The sequence below is a fragment of the Denticeps clupeoides genome, chromosome 7, assembly GCF_900700375.1.
Source record: "Denticeps clupeoides chromosome 7, fDenClu1.1, whole genome shotgun sequence".
Lineage (NCBI taxonomy): Eukaryota > Metazoa > Chordata > Actinopteri > Clupeiformes > Denticipitidae > Denticeps > Denticeps clupeoides.
This window is the reverse complement of record NC_041713.1, coordinates 24,745,030-24,766,894: the sequence shown is the minus strand read 5'-3', so window position 1 is coordinate 24,766,894 and position 21,865 is coordinate 24,745,030. Positions and strand designations below refer to the sequence as shown.

General features: G+C 42.6%; 1 protein-coding gene across 3 annotated transcripts; it reads right to left on the bottom strand.

Moving 5' to 3' along the window:
• Positions 1-778: 778 nt before the first annotated feature.
• ccdc136a (coiled-coil domain containing 136a) lies at positions 779-16,504 on the bottom strand. 3 transcript variants are annotated; one of them, XM_028987453.1, is made up of 10 exons: positions 16,336-16,504; positions 15,774-15,947; positions 10,721-10,969; positions 7,941-8,015; positions 7,423-7,725; positions 5,883-5,994; positions 5,182-5,467; positions 4,515-4,649; positions 4,129-4,241; positions 779-3,675 (listed from the first exon to the last, which is right to left on the bottom strand). In XM_028987453.1, exons 2-9 carry the CDS (start codon positions 15,823-15,825, stop codon positions 4,137-4,139), a joined length of 1,317 nt encoding a protein of 438 aa, XP_028843286.1. In that variant the 5' UTR covers positions 15,826-15,947; positions 16,336-16,504; the 3' UTR covers positions 779-3,675; positions 4,129-4,136. The 3 variants fall into 3 exon arrangements, with proteins under 3 accessions (XP_028843286.1, XP_028843288.1, XP_028843287.1); XM_028987455.1 differs by lacking the exon at positions 16,336-16,504 and having other exon boundaries at positions 4,129-4,192; positions 15,774-16,298; XM_028987454.1 differs by lacking the exons at positions 15,774-15,947; positions 16,336-16,504 and adding an exon at positions 15,391-15,755.
• Positions 16,505-21,865: the final 5,361 nt, after the last annotated feature.

The following is a 21,865-nucleotide window of genomic DNA, read 5'->3' as shown; positions in this document are numbered from 1 at the left end:
CTCTCAAAGGCTGCTTTAAAATGATCCATAACCGAAGAAAGGGGGTTCCTCACTGGAAAGTGTGCTCTGTCAGAATAATGATCTTTTACTTTCATGATGCTTATTTCATTTGTATAAACTGTGGCCACTAATGGGCTGGTTCATTTCTAGCTGTTTCTATTTGTAAAGGCACCTGTCACTGAGCATTAGACAACTGAGCCCCAATCAGCTGTTCTACTTTGTGTCAGTGTGCAGGCTGTCCCACTAAAGTTCCCAAATTTACATAAAAGCCATCCCTCTCATGCACGTGGGTATATATTTTGGGGTAGTTACACTCCCTCAGACTGACTCAGCAGGAGACATCTGATGTCATGACCATTACCTGATCTGAGCCTGGTCTGTAGCGAGCAGTTCATGACTTCATACATATGAGACAGACCATATTAATAATCTTTTCTGGTTCTGTGGCATCAGTTCAAACACACATTAATCCACTGAGTAGTTTCCTGGGGCAGTGAAATCTGTTTACAAAGATATATGCTTTACCATTATTCTTGATTCCTAAATCCATTTTTATCCAGTCTTCAGTTTGTCAGCCCAACAGCATTATCCACTGTACCATCATCACTTCAGATGCCTTAATGATGATTAATGTCCTCGGCCGGGAAATGTTCATGTAAAATGAATATGAGTGAGGCACTTTTACAACACACACCGCAAACAAGTTGTATGTTACGGCACATCCATGCAACACGATCTGAGGAATGTTCCATTCATCCACCTGACACCAAAACACATCTCTGGCCAGGAAAGACTTTATTCTTCAAAACAATGACAAAATATACTTTCCGCTTAACAAAAAAGCCACAAGGGTTCTCCTAAACAGCAAGGCTCCTAGGAAATGTGGAAAGCAGCAAGCTCTGAACTTAAAGTACTACAGCAGGAACACTCTGTAGTCTTAAAGGACATGCACCTCCAAGTAAGAGTTACTGTCAAACACAAATATTGCAGTCAGGAAACTAACTTTCAATAGTTTTATGGTGAAAAATCTAGTACAACACTCACTCAACCAACAGATGTAATGGAAAAATAACACTGTTCATATCATATTATTGTAAACATACATCGAATAAATATTTTGTATAATTCTATGTGCCTCCATTCTCATTGGTAGGAGCCTGAGCTAACTGGTCCTGTAGCCTGTCATCAATACAAGGTGCTGAAATTCACTGACCATCCCTGGCCACCCCAGGGTATCTCTGGTTTTGGTAGAAATACCAAGAAAGGATCAGACTTAAATGTAAACTGAGCATCTTAACAGATCAATCCAGCAGCCCGTATTTCTCATCAATCCAAGCTTGTCATTGTGACCTACAATAGATCCAGATGACCAAAGCCAACCTCTGATTCCATAGACCTCACGTGGAATATTGCTTTTCTCTTAGAGCTGCTGGCTCTATGCAAACGGCGCCGGTCTGAACAACACAAACAGCCCCACCAACTCTCACCTAACATGGGATATTAAAAAGCCATCAGGGTTACTTCTATTAAAACACTGAATCAACAAATATACACTCCTTTGTCAAAATATATCATATATCTAAAAGGTCCTCTCTGCTCAGTATGAATATGCTCCATTATATCAAATATATTTTAAGCAAGAATTAGATTTTTTTCCTCTCAGAATCTCATCACAGCACTAATATTTACAAGAGAACTCGGGAAAAACAGAAATCTTGGTACACCTAGTGTCTATTAAAGAAAGATGCTACTACGGGTTTAATTACAAGATGATCTGTGTGGTTGGTACATGGAACACATGCCATAATAAGCCTCAAGTTAGTTAGTGTTACAAAGCTGTTTCACAAACTGTTTTATGAATCCATACATTGCAGTTTAACAAGTTAGAGAATATACTGGCTAAAATCTTGGCTATTTCATAGTACTAGTGAGAGTGGAAGAAAAATAAAAAAAACACACAATACACCTGCCCATAGAGTAAATAGGCCACACAGGGGCAGAATTTAAACCATCCACATTCCTTGTACCTGGAATCCCGCGTAGCCCGGCACGTGAGCTATTGTGAGGAAAAAAACAAGCTGAGCCAGCCTGGGTGTGTGTGCATGTGTGTGTGAAATGCATTCAGGAGGAAAGAGCTCTCATACAAACACATTTTTATAATATGCAAAAGGCCTGGCCTTTTTCGTATAGGGGGTTGTCCCCCAGATTTTCGGAGTGCTTGTGAGGACACCCGAGGACGCTTGTTGAACAGTTGTCGTTTGTTTAAAGAGATGGCAACAGCTTTAATCCTGGTGGGGGTCTGGGCTGTGGCTGCTTCTAAATTTACAGAGCAGACGGGCTCTTTCACTCAGAGTCTGTAACTTGACCTATCAAAACCAATTCCTGACATTATCAATCACCATTTCAAAAAATGCTAGCAAATCCTCACATAAAAAGAACAATCTTCTAGAAAAAGTTTGGGACTATTGGAATCCCACTGGTCCTGTGACCTTGCAGCTGTCAGTGTGTTGGTCAAATTCCCTGCATTTCTTTTCAGATTACAAGGGGTCCATCTTCTGTGTCTGGCTCAGTGTGTGGCTAGAGGCTGAATGTGTCATAAGGCTCCACAGGGCCTCATGAGCCTTATGAGAATCGATCTGAATAACTATATTTACAAGGCTTTTAAGACTAAATTATTTAAAATGTTATTTTGTGACAACAAATCCAAAATCCCCTAAATCCAACCTCTATGACAGATTGGAAGTGAGCAGAATTTCAGCTGTTCCGGTTTTTGCCAGGACATTTGGCCCCAAAATACATCTAAATTCAGACACACACACACTCAGTAAAAACCATAACTCAAGTTGTCAGAGACAACTTAGGAATGGTTATCATGTTTTATGAAGAACAGGTTTTAAAATGCCGCATGATCTTGCATCATATGCTTTAAAAGTCGACAACGACTACTGGAGCACTGGGATGAAAAAGGCTGGCTCAGCCTGTTAGAATGTTTTCAGATGTCTGGTACCATCCTTATTAATAACAGATACATTATTTGTTAATCTTGTATTCATACTGTATGAATAATGATGCCTCATTTTAAAAGGCTCTCTTCCAATGTTTCATGGAAATTTGTCTTATTGCATTTGATACATTGACCCCCCCAACCCTCTAACTCTTCACCTGACACAATACTGACACAAAAAACTGACTTAAAATATACATTTGAAATTAAATAGTTCAATAAGTTAATATATAATAATTTATAAAACAGTAAATATAATTATAGATTGTAATACCTGAAAAAAGATAAAAAGAAACATCATACTTAAAGAAGAGTGGTGTTGAAGAAAGCAAGATTATTGAGGAGGAAGTGCTGTACAGAGGAGCATGAAATCCTAACTCCAGTTGATTGTAAGTGGGAGTGGCGAGAACATATTGATGTTCCCTTTTTCCATCAGTCCATCTTGGTGAAGAAAACTCACAGTTCTTATGTTTCCTGTTCCTACGATAATCCTATTGAGAGCATCCAGATGGATCCAGAACTATTCAAATGAAGCAATATTCTAGAAGAGAAGTGTCCATCCACTGTTACCACTGTCCTCCAGATGTTACTTTTGTCTAACTGCAAAAGACATGAGTACCATAGTTGTTGTCATGGCAATGGCCTAGGGCAGCTCCCCCTTACTCACATCCCTGGAAAAGGAGGAAATAATGGTCATGTTAGAAGGCTCATGGGGACACATTCATGAACCATTTGTAGCCAAATTATGTTAAATTCCTGGTAGTGACATGATCACTGAAAAATTTGATTACATATTTCATATTTTACATTACATTTATTAGGCTCAAGGTCACCTAAGCATCTGCTGCTGAATGACAGCTGGACCAGGGCTGGATTAAATATTTCAAGTAGACTGTTTGAGCATGAATGATTTTAAAGTCTTTATATTTTGCAATAGCCATAAATAAACACTAAATTCAAATCTGTGGATAATTACAACAATGCATGTGAGGTTGTGATACACCATGAGATCAGAACTGATCTGATCACAAGATCAATGCTCAAAAGTGCCAATATCTCATAGTACAACTCTCTTTTTATGTAGTATTGCTTATATATGATTAGTAAGTGAAGTCACACTGTACCTCCTGTCCTAAGATGACAGCTCAGACCACCAACACCAAAAAACAGCCACCATTATAATCATTCCTACAAAAGGGACAGAGAGAAGGGGGGTCTCAGATGACAGGGTAGAGATCTGGATGGGAAACATTGGGGATGGAAGGAGAAAATGGGAGATGGCAAAGGTCAAAAGTATAATAGATGCTGAACTTAAAAGATAAAACACACATACACACATACACATACTCATATATCAGATATGCTGAGGCATGAAATGAATATATGAAATGACTGTACAGAGGGGCTAGGGGAAAGTTCTATAACATTGACCAACAACTCCTGAACAGCGCCTGCTGCTCCACATCTGTAACCCCAAGACCTCCGGGTCTCCAGTCAAGCCCCCCTTCACCTGCAAGCCCTTCTCAGCCAACCGGTCCAACTCCTCCCTGCAGCGAAGCAGCTCCAGCTCCAGCTCCGCCCGCTCCTTCTGGCTAGTGTCATAGAGGATCTGCAGCTCCCGGAGTTCGTCCTTCAGTCCATCACACTGACACGGCAAGAGGAGGAGGGTAAGAAGCAAGAAGCAACGCTGCTGATGCATTTCTATTTATTATCTCTGAGCTGAAGAGTTGTTTTTATGGACTAGGCACAGGCCTTTGTGTGCTGCGGTGTTGATTGAAGTCTAGATTGAAGAAAACAACATGCACAGTGAAATGACTAGAAATATTAAAATAAAAAAACAATCATACAGCCAGAGTGTAGTTGTTCATGTTTCAATACCAGTTTCTTTGACATTTCCTTGCCACCATGGGTTATTTTCTGTCCTCCAGTACAACTAAATGTCTGAAAACAGTAATAATAACTGCAATATACATATAGTTAAATCCTGTGTTTATTAGATTTTTCATGTCATGGAAAAGCAGCATGGAGCACTTTTGACGCCATCCTAATGTACATTCAACCAAAATGCATGGGGAAATGTAATTTGTTGCTCTAATGAGTGCAAATTTGATGCCACAATAACGTTCGACATTAACATCAGTTCTTGGTTTCATGTGCAGCTGCCGACAGCCTCCTACTTCTCTCTGTACTTGTGAAGCCTTCTCCTCCGCCTGCTTCAGTTGGTCCCTCAGGGAAAAGATCTCTGCAAAGCCTCCAGTCCAGCTGGTAGGTGTAATTGGCTTCCCCTCGAAGGAGATGTTCTTCTGAATAGACACGTCCACCAGCCTGCAGTTGGAACCTGATTTCTGGTCCATGCTCATGTAACCACTGCCACTTTCCAACTCTGTGGATTCAGCAATGACCTGGTCCACCTCATCCTCCTGCTCCTCCTTTAGGGACAGATATATGCTCCCTGAGCTGCCTCTGCCACAGGAAAACATGAAGGTGGGTTATAATCCCATCACAGTCTAAGATCTAGCCACCCTCATGCACATTTCACATTTACAGTCAGTGTCAGCATTGTATCTGTTTTTTCCCTCACTGAAATCTGACTGTCCCACTTCTCACCTAATTCTCTCCGTCAAATTACCAGTGTGTGGACAGGAGTAACAAAGCTCCCATAACTCATCCACAATGAATATCTACATTTCACACTGTAGCCGCTGCAGGCAATTCAAAGAATAAAACCATCCACCTGCTTTACTTTATTATTAATAATTCAGTGTTGTTGGTACAGTGTGTGCTGTTCAGTGTGATGTCACATCAAACAGCAGAAGTGTCATTTAACAGGAAATCAAGGGCCCTGTTCCGGCAGGAGGAGAGGGACCAGGGACCTCACCCCATCCTGTGGAGCAGCTGCAGTCGTTCAGTAAGTCGCCTGTTGTCACCCTTCAGCATCTCACATTCCTCCCGCAGCATCTGGCATTCTTCTCTCAGATGGTCCAAGCCACCTGACCAAACGCAAGTGATGTTAAGTGTGCCATGTGCCCCACCCAAACAAGCTTATCCTAGTTATTAGTACCATATATGCTACTCTTATAAATCTTTTAGAACCATGGGTAATATAACATAATACAGTATGTGACATATTTCTTAGAAATGTATAAAACTAGTCTCAAATAATTTGCGTGTCATTGTCCTATTATATTGCATAATTTACAGTCTTATTGGATGGGGCTTAAAGATGCATATAAACACACACATAAAATAATATGATGCAGAGGAGATGTGGTTAGATCTAGAAGCATCACCATGTATAATGGGAGATGGCAAATAGAACATATTTTATTCATTTACTATCCTTTTCCTCTGCATGTTCTTGAAGGCTGCATTCATTATACAGGGTGGACCATTTATATGGATACACCTTAATAAAATGGGAATGGTTGGTGATATTAACGTCTGTTTGTGGCACATTAGTATATGTGAGGGGGCAAACTTTTCAAGATGGGTGGTGACCATAGTGGCCATTTTGAAGTCGGCCATTGGATCCAACTTTTGTTTTTTTCAATAGGAAGAGGGTCATGTGACACATCAAATTTATTGGTAATTTCACAAGAAAAACAATGGTGTGCTTATAACTTTATTCTTTCATGAGTTATTTACAAGTTTCTGACCACTTATAAAATGTGTTCAATGTCACTAACCATTCCTATTTTATTAAGGTCCATATCCATATAAATGGCCCACCCTGTATTTGCATTTATACTTGTATTAGCTTACTTTAGTGAAGAAGAGTGACACGTTTCAAAATTTTGACATTTAAACATGCACCCATCATGACAGACCTGTGCCCTGTTTCTTCCCCAAACATTTTCAGATAATTTTTTATTCTCCTCTCATTCTCAGAAACATTTTCTAGCACACACAGACACACACATATGCATTGCAGCTGGGTGTGCCTTCTTTATTAAAGCAAACCGTGATGAATGTGTTTGGCTGCAGGGCGCTAACTACTGTCAGCTACAGCCATCAGGCAAGATGACATGGATGTCAGGACCTGTAACAACAGTCTGGTAAAAACGACCCACGTTTGTATTAAGGAACCGGTCGAATGATATATTTAGGTTATACTAAGTGTGTTGTGTTCATCCAGCCCCCAGCAAAGTGACATAACATATATTTTTCTACACATGCTGGTGTCTAATTCAAACACACCTCTGAGAACTTCTGTCCTCATCTCATGTGACCTCCAGAGAGTAAGCATCATTATGATATATATATCAGAAATATATGCATTGATCCAAAATTGAAATTGAAATAAAATGTCTCGCATAAAGGACACATATGAAGCCATTTGCTTGATTTGAACAATGGAGGTCTCAGTTGTAAGTTACTGATATGGTTAGATGATTGGTTGGTACAGTGGTTCTGCTCACCCTCCCTGCGCTCCTCATCACGTCGCTGGCTCTTCATGGCAATCTCGGCGCGCAGGGTGGTGATCTCCAGCTCATACTCCTGCGCCGTGATGCTGAGGCGCTGAAGCTCCGCCCGCAAGCGGCACAGTTCCTCCTGCAGGCTGGCAATGTCATTCTCACGCTCGGCTGCTGCATCCTCTGCTGCCTGCTGTAGAAGCACTACTTCCTCCTGTGCCACCCGCAGCTCCTCCTGAGCCTCCAGCAGCTCGCCCTCCTTCTCCTCGTCCAGGTTGTCCAGTTCCTCCTGCACAGAGTGCAGCTGGGCTACAGAGGAAAATGAAGTGAACTTCATACATTTAAATGAAACAGAACAGAGTTCACCAGCGTTCTCCCTACAGTACATTTTTCGAAGACCCTTCATACCATGTTCTCGGAAGACCCACCTCTGTACATAAGAAAAGCTGCTGCCAGGTCCTGGAACAAAGGTCCTGGATCCTAATATGAATTGAAAGAATGTTTTGCATAAAGGCATCTGTTACCTTGCAGCTGCTGTATCTGTCGTGTGAATGCCTCTGCCTGGTGGGCACTGGCCAGGCGCTCATCCTCCAGCAGACCTGTTCAGTGGGGAAAATTAGAAGAACGGGAAGAGGATTGCATGAATAGACTCGATTTTACTATTTAAGTGGAGCAGTTATCACAACTTTACCAAGAGTGGGAATGACATGGACCAAACATTGACAGGGGCCAAATATACAGTAGTATTAATATAATATTGGTTCACAAGGCCCACGTTTTGTCCCTGATTATGTATTAATGTAGTTATTACAAGGTTATATGAAAAGTGAATATGGAATATATTATTCGTTTGTGTTATACAGTTATACATATTGTTATGGAGCATTGTATTTCATACAGCTCTATGTGGATTACAAAATTAATGTTTCAAAAAAATGAAACCAAACTTGTGACTCCTCCCTATGACATGGATTCTCTCTTGAACAGAATGGATTGCTTCCCTTCCCCAGGTTACACCTGTACAACAAGTTCAGTAGAAATTGGGCTGGCAGTTTTTGTTTTATTTTGTCCGAGACCGCACCTAAGACATAACTTCCTAGGTGGAGGTAGAAACGGTTGTGTTTGTAGGTAGGAGGTGGTGGCAGAGAGAGGGAGAACTGTCATTAGCACTTGTGTCAAATTACTCACTTTAATGACATGGCAATAGCCAAAATCCTGACAGAGTCTATCTAGTCGTGGTATATTGGCTTGGTCATTAGAGGTGCCATAATAAGAAATTAACCATCATGGGGTGACAAATCTTGACATATATCACCTAACTATGTCACCTTCACCTCTACCAAAAGGAGGAATTGTGGCTGTTTTATAAAAATGTATTTTCTCAGGGTGCCTATAAAAACTTTGATGGATATTTTGGATGGTCAAACCAGGCTATTGATGTAGGAATAAAGGGAGCATGATTTTCTTGATGGCCATCACTGTGGAGACCGGTTGAAAAGGGTGGGGTACCACAGGACAGCTGCAGTGGAGGGAGACCCGAGGAATCAGCTGAGCATGCTCGGTTTGGAACTGACACCTGTAAGTGACGTCTTTGTTAACCCCCCGCCTCAAATGAGTCTGGAAGCTTCCTTAGGAGTGCAGCTGTCCTGTGGCATGCCTCGCCACAGTGCTTAAATGCAAAGACACAGTGAGTCTTCCATTATCAGCAGAATTTAGTATCTGTGTTCATAGAAAAGTCTTCATTAACCAACAGTTACAAACAAATGGCCATAACATTGCAGAGTGACACAACAATAATTTGATTTCTATGGTTATATAATAGAATATTATGTAAACAAATATACCATTCCCCTGACTGCAGTAGTTAATTCTTGTTCTTGGTCTTGGCTTGGGTCCTCTTGGGTAATGTAAAATCTTTCAGTGAGTTGCCATGTTGGTTGTGATTTATTGCCCTGTCTCTGCCTGCTTGTCCACTGGCCATTGTTTGGTATCACCTCTGATCAGAGAGTGGTGATGTCCAAACGTGACGTGAACGTGAGTCCTCATTGATCAGAGAGAATTGTCACTGTCACCCATTATGCAGATATCCAGTTTTAACTCTGTAACTATTGCAAAATTCAAATACTATAATACCACATCATGTCAGCTGAAAAATCCCACTGCCACCAGAGGGCACCACCACCGGGGTCTTGTTTCCTGCTAACCACTTTATATTTCATTTCCTAACATTTGTTCCTTGCCTCTCGTTTTGCTTTTAACCCTTGTGCTTGCATTCTGTCTCAATCCTTGCAGCGTGACTGCAGCTTCTGGTTTCATTTTCTGACTATTTTCAGTTGTACTCTGTTTTACAACTTTTACAAATGGTTTTACAGATTTAAATGTTAAAATATGGCCTGTATTGTCCCTATGTGAGTGGCATTACTTTATTGGGGGGGGGGTCAAGATGGAACCAAGAAAAAATTATATATGACATTTGGAATAAGTACGTGGAATAAGTACGAGAAATCTGAGGAAAAGATGTGATTAAATTAGAGTTACTTACTGAAATACTCATGAATACTATTGCCGTTATGTTTAAGAATAGTATTGTAGTGGGAATCTTGGGAGTGGTATTTGTGTCAGCCAATCAGCACTCACTGTCTATTAAACTGTCTGTGAAGTTGGAGCTGGACTTTCTGTATCCTGCCACGGAAAGGGTCAAAGTCTGCTGTTATAAAGTAAAGGGACAGGTGACAGTATTTTCTAAAATATAAAGAAATTCACTCCAAATAAATAAAAATCTAAAATAATTTGCATATAGAGTTTCTGCACACACCACATTCAAAGTAAAAAAAACACAAGATGGAGGAAAGGTTTACTACATCAGTGATTATAAGATGAATATAGCATTTTAATGTTGAATGCTTCAGACCTGTAAGGTGTGTGAAGGGTGAATGGGTGCTGGTTTACTGGGACAGAGGTAAAAAGGATGGCAGAACCATAAAGTTCCTCACGTTATTCAGTACTCTTGAATGTTAAATATTTGATGTAGGTTTATAACTGTATGATCTTACAGTAAAATGCAGTCTGGTTTACAGAAATAATAAAAAATAATCAAATGTCATGCTAATTTCATACAGTAATTGAAATAGTTAAAATACTAATACATTTTAAATAGGGTAACAAAAACTTCCCAAAACTTACATTATCTGCATCAGATAATGTATATGCATTATCTGAAAATGCATTATCTTTTGTTTTTGTGGGGGAATTTCATATTTAGTACAGTTTAACACATTATTAGAACTTTGTGCTGGACACTCACCCTGCAGCTCCTGGAAGCACTCTTGGTGTTTCTGGGAGGCGTTGCGTGTCTCCTCCAGCTCCAGGAGCAGCTGCAGTACCTGGGCCCTCAGCTCCTCCAGCTCCTGCACCTCAGAAAGAGGCTCGTCCTCAACAGCCAGTTTCTCCTCCTTCACCTCCTTCTCCATGTGCTCCTCCTCTACTGCTCGCTCCTTGACTGTGATATCACTGCTCATGATGGGCTCGTCAGGCTTTGGATCACTGCTTTCATCTGAAAGAGAGCAAGAGCAAAGGAGATGGAAAAAAAACACCCACACACTTCTACAGCTCTTGCTCAGATGATGGTCAGACCATCCACTGTAAAAAAAAAAAAAGGTCAACTTCTTTCTCTTTTTGCACAAAAACCTCTGTCACTTCTGTGTCACTGGCAACAAACGGGCATCCCTCATGCTCATCTACTGCCACATCGAGCCAATCACTGCACCTCACCATCCTCACCAGCGCGTCCCACCGCCCCAACATGGCGCTTCAACGTGTGTTCAACAGTGCCATCTACTGACATCCGTATGTCCATTCTCTAAAATCTTCTCACCCATTTCAGTCACAGAATATAAATATTGCAAATCTTAGAAATGAAAAAACAAACATGAATTCATAAATTATATACACACTCAAGTACTCAACATTTCATGCATAAACATTAATGCTCAAATTATGTGAGGGTAGCAGAAGGGTGGAGTCGATTACATCACTGTGAACAGACTCAACAGTGAGCACGAGCCACAACACACACACACAGTCCACATGGATTCCAGAGTCCATTAAAGTCCAGAACAAGCAGCCATAGACGTGCATAAATGAAGACGCCCATTCATCTGAGGCCATAAGCTCAGATGTTTCACATTCTTTTACAACCCAAGACTGGGCCGATTCACTGCATTTCCAAGAAAGTGAGAGATGAAGAAAAGAGAGAGGGGAAAAGAGAAAATAAGGGAGAGAAAGTGACTGTTCCAGTGCAAGCATGCACACACACACACACTCACACAAACAGCATTACCCTGACAGGCAGAGAAAATGGCACAGGACAGACGGACTTAAATACAATACTTAGAGATGACAGGCTGACACGCAGAACCTTGCAGCCATTTGCAGCCATTTGCACCATGGCAACAGCAGCACTCAAACACTCCTGAAGTGCTCGCTCACATCATTACAAATTCCCTCCAGACTCATCAGCGCGGTTCTGAGCACACACGTCAGAGTGCTACTTACAGAAATATACCACCAACAAGACCTGCAACAGGTGTGGAGGTGGTGGAGCAGTGGGCTGTTCGGACAGACGAGTAAACAGCTGGTCATGCAGCCAAAATGGCTCCCTGATTGAGAGTAATGCTACAGAGACATGTGGGAGTGGGAGTGTTAAGATTATTATATCTCCTTCCTTCACCCATTATCTCTGTTCAGACTAATTGAATCCATGGATACATAATGTCACAGGTCATTATGGAAAGATCTCCTTTTCTCTTTTTTTTCAGATAGAGGAGCTGGCTCCACATTCACAGCAAACTAGGCTCACCAGTCTGGCATGATTGGACTGAATTGGTTAAATTTCATGAAAAGTTATGAAATTTATCATGATTGGTTGTCCATTTTTTTAAGGGTGAATGATTTCCAGATTTCTGTGAGTTTGGTAAAATCCTGCCACTTAATCTTTTGAATGTTCTCACATTTTCCAGCTGTCTTCCTTTTTTAAAAATTGCATGCATTGCTTTAGTTTGGAGTCAGGCCCAGACATTTACTCTTATAAAAATGGATTTCTCAGTTAAAACATCATCAAGTGTCACGCTGGAGACACCTGCTCACACAACAGAGTGATCTTCACATACGCTGAATACATGCATTAGTGGTAGCACAGCGTGCAGCAGCTCAGGAGGAGAAATATATGCAGCAAAAAGAGAAAGGAGCCAAAGTAGAGGTGGACCAAAGAAGAGGTGGAGCAGGCAGAAGAAAGAAACGTTGTTTTAACTTCAGATGTATTTGGGACTGTGTGACATGTACATGACTGACTTTTTGTGACTAGTGTTGGACACATGGCTTGTGACTCATAACATTAGTTGCTCTTACCTTTCCCATACCTGTATGAACGTTTTAGTCAGTAGTGAGACTAATTAAAGGTTTTTCATCTTCCCAAGAGTAGCTGTGAAATACATTTACATTAAATACATTACATTTACAGTATTTATCAGATGCCCTTATCCAGAGATCTTCTGATTCATTGGCAGTCTGTTACCCACTAGGAATTACCCCTCAAATTGTTCAGAAAGGGACGTTGTAAAAGTGTAAAACACACAAATAATATTGGTTAAAGTGTCAAAAATGTTCATAGTGTTCATTAATGTTCTCGGGTCTTGTTGTGGTGAAAAGGTTCAAGAACAGTTCATAGTGGAATTACAGACACAGTAACATGTGTGTGTTTACATATGGAAGAGTGTGTGTATGTGTCTGTGTAATGTGTTTGCACACATTTGTATGTGAGAATAATAATTTGTGTTCATGAGAATAGGTTTTTGTGAGTGCATTGTGGATGTGTGTAGCAGTGTGGGATGCATTATTCACGTTGCCCCCTCCTCAACGGCTTTGAAGCAGCCCTTCAGAAAGCAGCTACCTCCCCGTCTCCCCAAAAAGGAGCCGGAAGTCCTTCCTCCTGTCCCCTTTTATCCCTCTGGAAAGGAGAAAGGTGAAGTGCTCCTCTCTTTTCATTGCCATGGAGACCTCTGAGTGCAGGGTGACATGCTAATGAGGGTCTTGTGGTTTTGTCTCAGTACTCTGCCAAAGTTTGTGTCCTCGGTCCTGTCACACAGGTGGATGTGGCTGGTTGCCTCGGAGACAGGCCATGTTGTTGCGCTCCGATGTCTCTGTTCTCAGCAGCACTCATGTCAGTCAGAAACAAAGAGACACAAGCGAGCGATGGAGGAAAGGGACTCAGAGGGTCACAGAAGGTGGCGTCCCAATGGGATTTGAAAGGATTAGATACATTTTATCTGATAATTGACTTCATCAGTGGACCTCTAATGTTTAATGATGTAATAAAGATTTAATCATTTCAAAATACATTTTAAGAGGGTGTATATGTGTGATAAATTGAACAAGCTGTTCTCAAAGGAAAACACAGAAACTGGGCCAACAGAAACACAAGCTGCTGAAATCAATCCCATCAGACACATATTCAAGGGACTGTGTGTGTGTGTGTGTGTGTGTGTGCGTGTGTGTGTTTGTTTGTTTGAGACAACAGGCATCAAACAAGAACACACACTAAGGACCGTGGTCCAGGGATAATGTACATCTTCGACCTTCAAAGGGATGAAATTAAAAGAAACTCTGAAGAAGATGAGAGGGAGAGGGGGAAGAATAAAGAGGGAAAGGATTCAGAGAAAGCAAATGAAACTGTGTAAGTGTGCGTGTGGGTGTGTGTTAGTGTGTGTGTAACCAGTGCAGGTAACCCACACTGACGTGCCCTCAGGCTCCGGCAGGCCTTCCCATGGAGTGCAGTACGTGGGTGTTGAGTGTGTGTGGGTGCCAACATATTGGCAGGTACAATACCATGTACAACATGAGTGGGCGAGAGAGAGATGGGGAGAGAGAGAGATAGAGAGAGAGACAGAGATGGATGCTGGATGCATGGGGGCGTCTTGGTGAGGAGGTGGAGGAGAGGATCAGGAGAACAGGAGAAAATGATCCACCTGAAGAAATCTGCTCAACTGATCGAGCAAGAAAGTTGTTTTTATTTCACAAAAATATATTCCAGATTATGGGTCCAAGCAGCAGAACGCTGTTGATGGGGTTCTGATGTTTTTTTAGATTGTAAAACCCAATGGAGGGATGTCAGAAACGACACGTCCACCAACAGGTGGCTCTATAATAAGCACATGTAGGTATCTCAGGAAGTGTATGAATTAAAAAATGTTGCCTGGGAATGATGAATGCTGAATACTGTATTTGGCCACACCCATTTCCATCAGCCAGATTTTCAATGCCCTGGTCCACTGTCTTAGACCATATGTGGTTAGACGGGTAAAGATGGTCCCTGCATGGCTTCCACAACAACAACTGGGTGTGTACAGTTCCCAGGCTTGGTTTTAACAATTATGATTCTTTTAAAAAAAATTAAATGATCAACAACTCTGATAGCACAACAACACATGTGACCAAACATCTGATCTACAGCGTGCTCCTCAGCTCCATGGTGACCCTTCCCTTTCCACATGCAGATAAGATTGTCCTGTTCTGTCCCTCGTTGCTATAGAAGCTCTGTGACTGTCAGAGAAGGACGATGGAAGGAGGTGACGCTGTTTCTCCAGTTGTACACATCCAGCGCTTGTCCCCTTCCTCACAAGAATATTCATTCACGTCATAATCATAACTCCATTCCTGTCCAGGCACTTTTATTCCTGACGTTAGGTAAGAAATCAGCCCACTGCACACCCTCGGTATAATGACCGACTTCCTGTCACACATTTCTGTTCCATGACATTCCCTGTTAATGACATTACAGTCCAGAACACACTGTCTGTGGCTCCAGGATAATAAGATGAATAATTCCATACCAACAAAATACCAACCTCACACTCTTTACTGACGTAAATCAGCCAAACCACATGAAAAACCACAAAAAAACATGGTCAGCGGTGTTACCTGCTAACTGCTGCTCAGGGCTTTGGGAGCTCCATGGCAACAAGACGAAGTGGAGAGAGAGTTCCAGAGTCCGGAGGAGAAAGGGGGAGTCGAGGAGTGAGACGTTCACAGCACAGAAGGAAGGAAGCAAACAAATCTCACTGTTTCTCGTCCTCACACTCTTCTTTCTTTCCCTCCTCCCTCTCTCTCTCACTTGCTCGCTCACTCCGGCCACCTGCCCACCCCCTACTTCCTCCAGCCATGACCCTTCAAACTCATTTAGCTGTCAATCAACTCTCAAACTTTTATTTTTGCCTTCAATGGCTGGTAACAACAAGCACGAGTTCAACAACTACACACAGACACACACACAAACACTCACACACAGAGCAAAAAGCACTGACCTGTGGAGTCTGGCGTCTCTTCGATGAGTGGGGGGAGACGCAGCCCATCCATGGCCCCCCTCTATCTGCTGCCGAGAAGAGGGAGTAGGCGGAGGTTTGTGTGTGTGTGTGTAAGAGAGAAGGAATGGTGGTGGGGAGGTCAGGAGGTCCGCACGCCCACCTGAATAATGTAGACTAGAGAGGGTGCAGGAGAAAGACAGAGAGAGAAAAACACACTCACACACACACATACACCCCTGCAGTGGAGATCTGGCAATTACACACACACAGCACTGTGAGATCGGAGGGGTCCAAGGAGCCGGAGCCTCTGATCCTTCATTGAAAAGAGGAGGAGGAGAGAGAGAGAGAGAGAGAGAGATAAAGAAAAGGAGGGAGGGAGGGCGAGTGAGGGAGAGAGAGACAGAGAGAGAGACAGGAAGCTGAGCTGCTCCACTATGAACTAAATCTGAGTACCTACTGACGTGTTTGTGTTTTATTCGCTGTTTTTGTTCTCTCTTTAACACACACACACACACACACACACAGACACTTACACACAGATCCATACAGAGTGAGAATTTACCTCTAACGAGATCCAGAACAGCACAGCTCTGGCTCACATGTGGAGTAGCAGCAGCCATAATCATTTCCTCCCCATTGTTTCTGCACTCTGCCTCCTCCCCTCCAGCAGATGAACTCTTCCTCCCACTCGTCCTCTCATGCCGTTTCTACCTTCTCTCTGTTCCTGTCACACACAAAAGTGGAAAGGACACCAGGATACCATTAGAGAGAGATGTTGTGTGTGTGTAAGATGGGTGATGGGTTTGTTTGTGGAGCTCTGCTTTCCCATACTGGGCCAGGTGCAGCTCAGAGCTCCAGATGGGACCGTATGGAGCTTCCGCTTCAGGCCTTAAGCTTGCAGTACTGCAAGGCAGAGCCTGTGAGAGATGGCAAGAGATCAAATTAAATAAAAATGTGTGTGTGTGTGTTGTGTGTTGTAAAATGATGAAGAACGCAGCTGTGCTGGTCACATTTGCCAGAATAGACTACAAAACTGCAGGACTGCATCAGTTCTGCACACAGAGAGGAACTGAAAGAAAGTTACTGACCACAAAACCTTCAACCCAGACACATGCGCACATGCACACATGCACACATGCACACACACACACACACACACACACACACACATGATTATGAAGGAATGGGTGGCGATCAAAATGGGTGGATTTGGCCCAGAAGTTGATTGACAGCATGCCAGGGCGAATTGCAGAGGTCTTGACAAAAAAGCACCAACACTGCAAAAATGGACTCTGTGCATAAACTTGATTAAATTGTCAATAAAAGCATTTGAAACTTAAAGAATGTTTGTCATTATACTTTAATACACCACAGAAACAACTGACAAAAAGATATAAAAACACTGAAGCAGCAAACTTTGTGAAAACCATTATTAGTGTTTTGGCCATGACTGTACTTTTATTCAAGATTTCTAATTCATGAGTTAAGTCACCAAGGTATCTTATAAAACATGAGGAAAATATCCCCTTTACCAAAGATCAACTTTGTAATTCATTCTAATTATGATATAGAAAAGAAACATGAAGCAAGAAACATGAATAACCATAAAAATTGGGAACAGATGATTGTCAAGAATATGTCTAGAAAGATCCACACTAGGCCATACACACACACAGACACACACAAACATACACACTCAAGGCCCACAAACGATCACACAAACCCAACAACATAGCAGGAACTAAAATAGCTCATATTCACCCACATACTCACACTAAACACAGCCGATACTAAACCAGGCTACACTCGCAGGCACATGACTTAAACACACACATACAGCGCTACACAAAGGATTTAGTCTAAGGGATTTTTAAAGGTTTAATGCCTTGAAATAGTTCAGGAAGGAAATGTCTAAAAGTATAAGACCCACAAATAATCCAGCTACATCAGCAAATGCACTGATACAGTTTTCAAGACCGAACAAGAAGCTGTGGATGACTGCAGATGTATGTGAACTGGTCAAAGCTCAAGACTCAAGGTGACAAGGTGACCCAAAGATCAGCTGCAAATTGTGCACACAGGCAGAAAATACACAGCCAATTCCAGGACAGTGGTGATACACGGCACATGTGGCAGGGCATCCAGGCCGTCACAAACTACAGGACTAAAACCTATGCTGTGACGGTGACCCCTCCCTACCAGATGCACTGAAGAACTTCAGCGCACAATTCGACACACACAGAACAGCATGACTGTGAGGAAATACAACCTTCCTTCCAGTGATAAGGTGCTGTGTCTAACCACAGCACCACGTGCAGAGTTAACTCACAAAATGCTGCTGGACCAGACAACATGCTCAGAGATGCTCAGAGAATGTGCAGACCAGCTGGCAGATGTTCTTTTAACATCTCACTGAGCACCGCCGTTGTTCCAAAATGTTCCTTTAGTGTCTTCTCTCAATGACTGCCATCTCGTTGCATGTACACCCATCATGATAAAGTGCTTCGAGAGGTTGGTCATGAAACATATCAAGACCCTGCTGCCCTCCACCCTGGACCCACTGCAGTTCGCCTATTGTTCGAATGGGTTAAAAGCAGAAGACACATTTCATTGTGTGCACCATGTGCTATGCTGTGTATCACAATGATGATTACTTCACTCTAACCACATCATCAAGTTTGCCGATGACACAACTGTGGTTGGTCTCATCAGCAAGAATGATGAGTTAGCAGATAAGAAGATCCTTTATTAGTCCGACTTAGTGGGAAATTTACATTGTCACGGCAGGAAGTGGACAGTACAAAATATGGTTAGCAAAAAAAAAGCACAGACAATGTTGACTGTATAATATAAAAGTTCACTGTACAAATAATCAAATAAATAGCCCTAGAATATAAACAATAAAACAGTGAATGTGAGTTGTAAAAATAAAAAAGTTGGTTTATACATATGAGATGTACAGATTAGGTAGATATATACATATTGCACTGGAGATGGTGGCCCTCTGGATTAGCCTGTTTAGTCTCTTCCTGTCCCCAGCAGACATGCTCTTTTCCTGACAAGTTAGGCCTTATCAGGGCTCATAGTTTTGTAACTCAAAATCTATATAAACCAAATGAAAATTGCTGGTGTCTTCCTCTTGTAAGTCGCTTTGGATAAAAGCGTCTGCTAAGTAAAGTAAAGTAAAGATGCTTTCTCCCCAGCAGACCACACCATAAAGAGTCAAAAAAGGTCTTCAAGAGTGGGCCTTTCACACCAAAAGCCTCCTGAGCCTCACAGAAGCTACAGCCTGCTCCTGTAGAGGGCAACAGAGTTGTTTAGTCCAGTCCAGTTTATTGTTCAGATGGACACCAAGGTACCTGTGCCTCAATGTCCATACCCTGGATGTTAAGTGGTTCTAGTGGAGGTTATTTGTGCCTGCAGAAGTCTACCACCAGCTCCTTGGCTTTCCAGTGTTGATCTGGAGGTAGTTCTGCTGACACCAGTCCACAAAGTCCCTGGTCAGTTCTTTATATTCCTTATTATTTGTGATGAGGCCACCTATTGCAGAGTCATCAGAGAACCTCTGTAGGAAGCAGTTGGTGGAGTTGTAGGTGAAGTCTGCAGTGTAGATGGTGAAGAGGAACAGTGCCAGAACCGTTCCTTGTGGGGCCCCCGTACTGCAGACCACCCTGTCCGACACACATCCCTGAGTTCTTACATACTGTGGTCAGTTGGTAAGGTAATCCAGGAACCAAGTTGTGAGGTAATGATTCGCTCATGTGTGCTCCAGCATGTCCCTCAGGATTGTGGGTAGGATGGTGTTGAGGGCACTGGAGAAAACAAAGAACATGATTCTCACAGTGCTCCCAGCAGTCTCCAGGTGAGAGAGATAGCGATGTAGGAGGTGGACGATGGCATCATCCACTCCAGTGTCAGGCTGGTAGGCAAACTGAAGTGGGTCCAGTGATGAGCTCACCAAGGGCCGAAGCCCGAAGCCCGAAGCTGCTCCAAGGTCTTCATCAGGTGGGATGTAGCTGTTAAGGTCCTTGGGTCGTAGAGTCTTTGGCACAGGTACCACACCAGTTTACCAAATGTTTTCCAGAGCTCTGGAACTCTCCCCAGCCTCAGGCTCAGGTTGAAAATGTGCTCCATCACTGCACACAGTTGATCTGCGCAGGACCTGATGACCCTTGAGCTGATGTCATCTGGACCTGCTGCCTTTCTGACTTTTATCCTGCTTAGTTCCCTCCTGACCTGGATGGTTGAGACAGACAGACTGTGTGCTGTATATGTACTGGAGAGGAGAGGTGCGACAGTGCAACAAGAAGAGGTGCAACGACTGACAAACTGATGTAAGGTCAACAATCTATTTCTGAACATGGGCAAAATGAAGGAGATGATTGTTGACTTCAGGAGACAATGGAGGGACCAGTCACCACTGAACGTCACATTTACCACACACGCTGCATCAGGAAAGTCATGGAAAGCATGGAAAGCCCTCAAATGCACTTTTCACTGTCCTGCCATCTGGAAAAAGGTACCAGGCCCTCGGTACCTTTTTCGGGGCCTCACTGCCAGACTCTGCAACAGCTTCATCCCACAGGCCATCAGACACACTAAGGGACTTTCCACTCTGGACTGACACACATACTACCACTCGTTTATTGAGTAATATTATATCATAATTCACAATTCCATTTTGCACAGCAGTATTTGCAATATTTTACTTTCCACATATATTATTTTTCATTTCACTAGTTTATCTCTATCTGTCTAGCTGTTGTCTACAATTTATTCTTGCACTGCCTGTGTCCCCTGTTTGCACTTTATGTAGCCCAGTTTGACTGTATATAGCTGAAATGACAATAAAGTCAACTTCAAAAGTCTACAGATGAAGAAGAAAGTTGGTTTGCAGCTCTCATTCCCTACACACGTCATGTCACTGCTTCATGTCAGAAATTGACAAATGAGGTTTTGTTTGATTGCAGCTTAGATAAAGTGGTTTTGTTTTCACTGGTGATATTGGTGCATAAGTACTGAATATAAACTCACAAAGCAAATCTGAAAGTGTCCTGAGGTGGTGCCAACACGGATCTTGTTTTTTCAACATATGGGTTGTCATGACCTTTCACCACTGGACCTTTTGATCCTAGCCATTGCAGGGCACATCCTGTTTTGAAGCTGATCAGGCCCATTCATACAGTATGAGGATTTTCCCTGCATCCATCAAATCAATTTCATGAAATGACAGTTCACCCAATGACAGGAACCATGGCAACCAGATAAGATTTACTTCACCTGTTATTAATTTTACTACTAGTGCAAGGGGTGAAGCTCAGTTGTGGTGTGCTGCTTACACTACTCTGTCAGAGATGGTGGAGACAGATATGGGTTGTGAGGGAGGTTTTGGATGACAAGGCTCACGGTCCAGAATTTCACTGCAGCTGAGTGACAGAAATAATAAAACGGCGAGCGTTATGGTTATAAAGATAACAAGCCCTGTTTACTGTTTCTCTCAGATCATAATGAGGTGAAAATGAAACCTCCAAATACAGAGCAGCGCTTAACTTGAGGCGTTCCTGTGGCAATGAGCAGTTGCTAGGCAACCAAAGAGTAAAAATTGGGGCAGTTTGACACGAATTACTCCTCGTCACTAAACAAGAGGAAGCTTTTTTTACAATACTAGCAGAGCGCAAGCTGCTTAGAGCCCTGCTGCAGAGACCTATCAACAGGAAGTGGGTGCGCCTTGGGATGAAGTTCCAGAAATCCAGGGGCCGAGGGCAAGAGGTCAGCCCATTCCCAGCCCTCCTTTCAGCTGCTATACCTCCTGCCAATCCCCGTCATCCATGGTCACATGCCAATGGAGAGAGGGTAATAGAACTGGGAGAACGTTCTGAAGTTCTTATTTCTCTCCTCTTGGTCTTCTTTCTATGATTTGTGATGGACAAAACAAACTCCTCTCCACCCAGCAGGTTAAACTTAACACTCCATCATCCTCTCATTTCTGTGTGAAGATCTGCGCATCACAGGAGGCTTCAGCATGTCTCTGTGGGTTCATGAGAAGTCTGACAACAGCAACACACCGAATAATCAATTCCTGTGTCCCTCGG